Raw genomic sequence first — 5,118 nt, 5'->3', positions numbered from 1 at the left:
TTGAAAATATTTTCGGTTTTGGAAATTCCTTGGTGTACAAACTTCCTTATCTATAAACACTCGAAGTTTTCCTTTCTAGCAAACCAATCTTTCGTAACAAAAGATTTACTCTTTTGTTGTTGTTACTGGTGTAGCCGCCTATTCGGAGAGGAGAGTAACCTAATTAGGAGAAATCTCTTATGCACTAGTACAAACCTTCACATAGGCCACGTTTTGGTTTACAGCCCAGCCACGTTTCGGGTTATTTGTGTGGCTACTGGTCATCAATATAACTATAACCACATTTTGTGTTACCATGTAGCCATAGTTCACCATTTGGTGATGGGTTTAATCCTAAACCCATCAACTGTAGCCATAGGGTATCGTTTGGTCATAGTTTTCAGTCTAATCCCATCACATATAGCCATAGATGCCTATATGGCCACATTAAATAATTATGTATGTGTCGAAAGTGTAGGATGGCAATAGACACACCTATTAATCTGTGGCGGAAAGAGGATTTATTTAGCCATATTGGTTTGTTTATGTGTCCATAATATATGGTTTATTAGACACGCATGTACTAACGAATTGACACATTTTATCAAACATGACAAAAGATTGACATATGGTTACACCTTTTTTTTTGGGAGGATTATGATATGGCTATACGAATAACAAATTGTGACCATAGCGTCGGATCCATTAGACACATGAGATTGAATTTTAACTTTTAAAGTACTAGCTCAAGCTCTGGTGTATAGAAGGACATATTACAAGTGATTGTGGCATCCAAGGGAATTGCAATACAGCGGGTACAGTCGGATGTTTTGGGAATTACAAGTGACTGAGCTTCATATTTATTTATTTCGATGATGTATCATGCTAGGTTTGAAGTCAGAACCCTCCCGTAGCTTCTTGTTTTATATTTTGTATGCTGGTATACCATATTTGAAGTTTGAATCGACACTGAGCTTCATATTTATCGATTTCGATAATGTATCATGCCAAGTTTGAAGTCATAACCCTCTCAGAGCTTCTTGGTTCATAGTGTGTAAGTCGTTATACCATATATGAACTTCGAATCAACATTGAGCTTCATATTTATTTATTTCGATGATATATCATGTTAAGTTTGAAGTCAGAACCCTTCCGAAGCTTCTTGGTTCATAGTTTTTATGTCGTTATACCATATTTGAAGTTCAAATCGACATTGAGCTTCATATTTACCGATTTCGATGATGTATCCTGCTATGTTTGAAGTAAAAACCCTCCCGGAGCTTCTTAGTTCATAGTTTGTTCTGCCATTATACCATGTTTGGAGTTCGAATCGACATTGAGCTTCATATTTATCGATTTCGATGGTGTATCATGCTAAGTTTGAAGTCAGAACCCTCTCGTAGTTTCTTGGTTCATAGTCTGTATGTCGTTAAACCATATTTGAAGTTCGAATCGACAATGAGCTTCATATATATCGATTTGGATGATGTATCCTTCTAAGTTTGAAGTCAGAACCCACTTCTTGGTTTATATTTTATACGTTGTTATACCACATTTGAAGTTCATGACCTGTATGACTAGTCAAAATTGCCTCAAGACCTATGTGACTAGTCGAAATTCAAATCGGAAGCATAAAGAAAAAGCACAAAAGAAATCACAAAGAAAACACACTTTCTTATTTTTTCTGCTTCATTCCCATATATGTTTGGAATTTTTTTTAGAATTGAAGGTCGATAGTAATATCTTAAATTTACTGATATATTTTTTGGATTTTTTTCATACGGAAAGTTGATAATAAAATCGAATGAACGAGTTTGAACTAGCACAAAGAGAAACACACAAACTTCTCAATCCGTATGAACATCCTAAAGTTAATCTACACCGTCGCTTAATTTCTGCAATCCGTATGATCATCCTAAAGAAAATCTACACCGTCCAAATCCTTTTAGATAAAACATCAAAAGTAAATCCTTTCACTTCACTTCCTTTCACTTACATCTCATCTCTCTCTAATTTTCTCCGCCTCCCTCACTCGGAAGGAAACCCTAACTCACAAAATTCACTTTTCTCTTTCACCCTCTATGTGCAAAAACTAGTAGATCGATTGTATCTCTGTACAAAAACTAGTAGATCGATTAGTCACAGTTTCTATAATGGTTAGGGTAGATTGAATTAGTACTGTTTTGTTAATTGCTTATCAGGAATTAGTACTGTTTTGTTAATTTGTCTCAAGTCTCAAGAAGAAAAGGAAGTTCAGTTCTGGAGGTCAATTTTGGCGACCGAATCGTTTTAGGGTTTTGAAATCGATCATACTTGTGAAATTATAGTTTACTATTGGGATGAATTAAAGAGAAATCATGGATGGTAAGATGGATTTCTTCCCCTAATTCTCAAACTTTCTTCGATTTTTTTTTTCAATATTTTTTTTTCAAATTGTTTTCAGTTTTACTCTACAATTAGTGAAGTTGAATATTTGTATGCTTAAAATTGATGGATCTTGTTTGGTTTTTGTTTCAGTTGATTCAGAGCCAACAATGGAGGAAACCATTTTGGTAGGTGATGATTTAATGACAGGACCACCATCACCTATCATACCTCCAGAAATTGCTTCTCATGTTCTTGAAGGTGTTGAAACTTGTGATGGGATTCTTAGGAATTTCTTCCTATGTAAGTTTATTTAAATGATTCTGTGAACTGTTTATAATTTTGATTTTTTTAGGGGTTTAGGGTTTAAGGCTAATTGCAAATTGTCTTTCTCTAGGTTTGCAAATCAATGATATTGAACCATTTTTCCAAGATGAGATTGTTATATACAAACAATGTGTCGATAAACGGGTGAGGGATTTATGTTTTTTTTTCTAAATATGTATTATTATTGCTTTGTTGAGGTTTTTTCAGTTCATATGTAAGTGAAGATTTTGAACACTGGTTTGTTTTGGTGTGTGGATTTGTTGTAGGATAAGATACTAAGGCAACGGCTTCGAGAGAGTGAACATAAATTGGGTCTTTCAATGCCATTAGATGATGCCAAAGATAGAGCTACTCAACTTCAATCAGAGGTCACATCATTTGAGAGGTAAATCTCTTAAACATGAGATATGTGATGACAAAGATCTTCTGAGGTGTCTAATAGATGCACCACCATGCGTAATTACCATTGAACAGTATGTTAAACCCTCTTGGAAAGTCAATCCGTTGAACTGTAACATAATTTTCCAGTCATATCAATGATATTCGTCGCTAACATGTCAGTGATAAATGAAGCTATGGGTCTCAGTTTTGACCTTAAACTCTCTCGGCTGATTAGTATCCATCAGTTGCCCACTGAGGCAGAAGAGCATAGTTTACTCTTTACCATGATTACTTACATTTGTTCAAGAATCGTACTTGGTGCCAGGCTTAATCAAATCTTTTTACAGGCGCTTAATTCTTGCAAGTGGAGCTGAAGGGATGGATGGGTTTCTCCAGAGATGGAGTTTGCATGGACGCCTTGAAGACACTAAGTAATTGTTATTCTCCTCAATTTATCTAACCATCGTCTTTTGAAGTTTGTTTGTTGGGGTTGACCTCACTTAATGTTTGCTTGTCGGCGTTGATCGCCTAATTTTACTTGTTTTGGGTTCTCTGCAGAAAAAGATTAGACTCTTTAAAGCAGGGAATGGAGAAGAGAGAAAATAAGGAAGATCCAACAAGTTCAACCACCACTAAGAAAGGTTGGTTCTCTTGATAAAAACAGCCGACAAACTGTGTTACAGAACTCACTGAATTGTTATTCCTTGTCATAAACTTGCATAGATTTTTTCACTAGCCATGTAAGCGATAACTTTTGTGTTTATTTGGACATTCTACGTCTCAATGTTAGCTATAAACAGTTCATGCTTGGAGTTAATATGCGATTAACATTACGTCTAGGTGGAAGATAAAGGAACAGTGCTGGGTTAAGTTTTCTATCTAAACATACTTGGTCCTTCCAATTTGTAAAAGAAGAGCGGTGTTATGTGCATCGAAGTGTATTTTCATTTGGCGAAACTGAACTTCCTTTTCTTCTTAAAATAACAAATAAAATTTACCATGTAATATTGGATTTTTTTTGTAGTTTGGTTCCTTACCTGGCTGGGCTTGATGCTGCTTCCCTCTCATTTGATTCAATGACTACAAGGTTGATAGGTTTTCCTTGATGTATTTGATTTGTTATTTTTCGTTCATGTCAAGGTTCATAATCTATTTTGTTGTTTTTTAAAATCTTTAGGAATTCTTTTGCTTTAGACACTCATATTGTGCTTGTTCTGTTTTTATTAGTCTTGGCGAATGCGGTGCTTGGTTATTCCAGGAGACAATACACAATTGCACAAGTAAGTATGAATTTTTATGGAAATCCAGAAGATTATTGGTTGAAGTGAGATTGAGTTGTATTAACTATTAAGCAATCCGGATGTTTATTTTAGTGTGTTTATTGAATCCCTTCCCGCTCAAATGAACAGTTGGTGGAAATAAAAATCAATTGAAATTGCTTTTATTTTTATTTTTATGGTTAGACATATATGTTACATCCTAAATCTCTTTCTTTCTACATGTACTGTTACTAGCTTATGATCAACATAATGAGAATGCCAAGACTAAGAAGAAGAGTAGGAGGAGTACTAACTAAAGCTTCTTATCAGTACCATGAGGAACAAGGAATCGAAAAGTAATATGTGGAGTAGCAAGAGAATGAAGACTGCATTGCATCCTTGTTATTAAGAGAAGTAGTGGAGATAGTTTTGTAGTTAAAACGTTTTCTTTTGCATGTCTTGTGGAGTTGGTGTTTTTGTAGAGTTATGCTCACCTCTTTCCTTGATCATGATATGAGACGTTTAACATATTAATAAAAGTAATTGGAATCAATTTTAATTGTGCGATTAATCTATATCAATGGTTATTAATGAGTCACTGGCCATGTAAAAAGGTTTTTTATGCGTGTCTGAAAATAGAGGTGAGCATGTTGCTACAGATTCAAAGTAGCTATAAGTTATGAATTCGACACGTTAAGAAAAATTAGTTTGGCTTTAAGGTAACTGCAACTCATGAATTGGCCATGATGAAATGAATTTTGCGTTTCCATTTGATGACAAAGGCCACGGATAAAATAAAATTCACGTG

At 34.8% G+C, this 5,118-nt stretch overlaps 1 protein-coding gene across 1 annotated transcript; it reads left to right on the top strand.

The window, feature by feature from the left end:
• Positions 1-1,990: 1,990 nt before the first annotated feature.
• LOC113338293 lies at positions 1,991-4,870 on the top strand. The gene is made up of 9 exons (XM_026583737.1): positions 1,991-2,343; positions 2,497-2,646; positions 2,741-2,814; positions 2,937-3,055; positions 3,399-3,482; positions 3,610-3,692; positions 4,076-4,138; positions 4,279-4,331; positions 4,566-4,870. The coding sequence occupies exons 1-7, from the start codon at positions 2,337-2,339 to the stop codon at positions 4,129-4,131; spliced, it is 573 nt and encodes a 190-aa protein (XP_026439522.1). The 5' UTR covers positions 1,991-2,336; the 3' UTR covers positions 4,132-4,138; positions 4,279-4,331; positions 4,566-4,870.
• Positions 4,871-5,118: the final 248 nt, after the last annotated feature.

This window comes from Papaver somniferum, unplaced genomic scaffold (assembly GCF_003573695.1).
Source record: "Papaver somniferum cultivar HN1 unplaced genomic scaffold, ASM357369v1 unplaced-scaffold_19, whole genome shotgun sequence".
Classification (NCBI taxonomy): Eukaryota; Viridiplantae; Streptophyta; class Magnoliopsida; order Ranunculales; family Papaveraceae; genus Papaver; species Papaver somniferum.
This window is presented reverse-complemented; position numbering and strand designations above follow the sequence as displayed.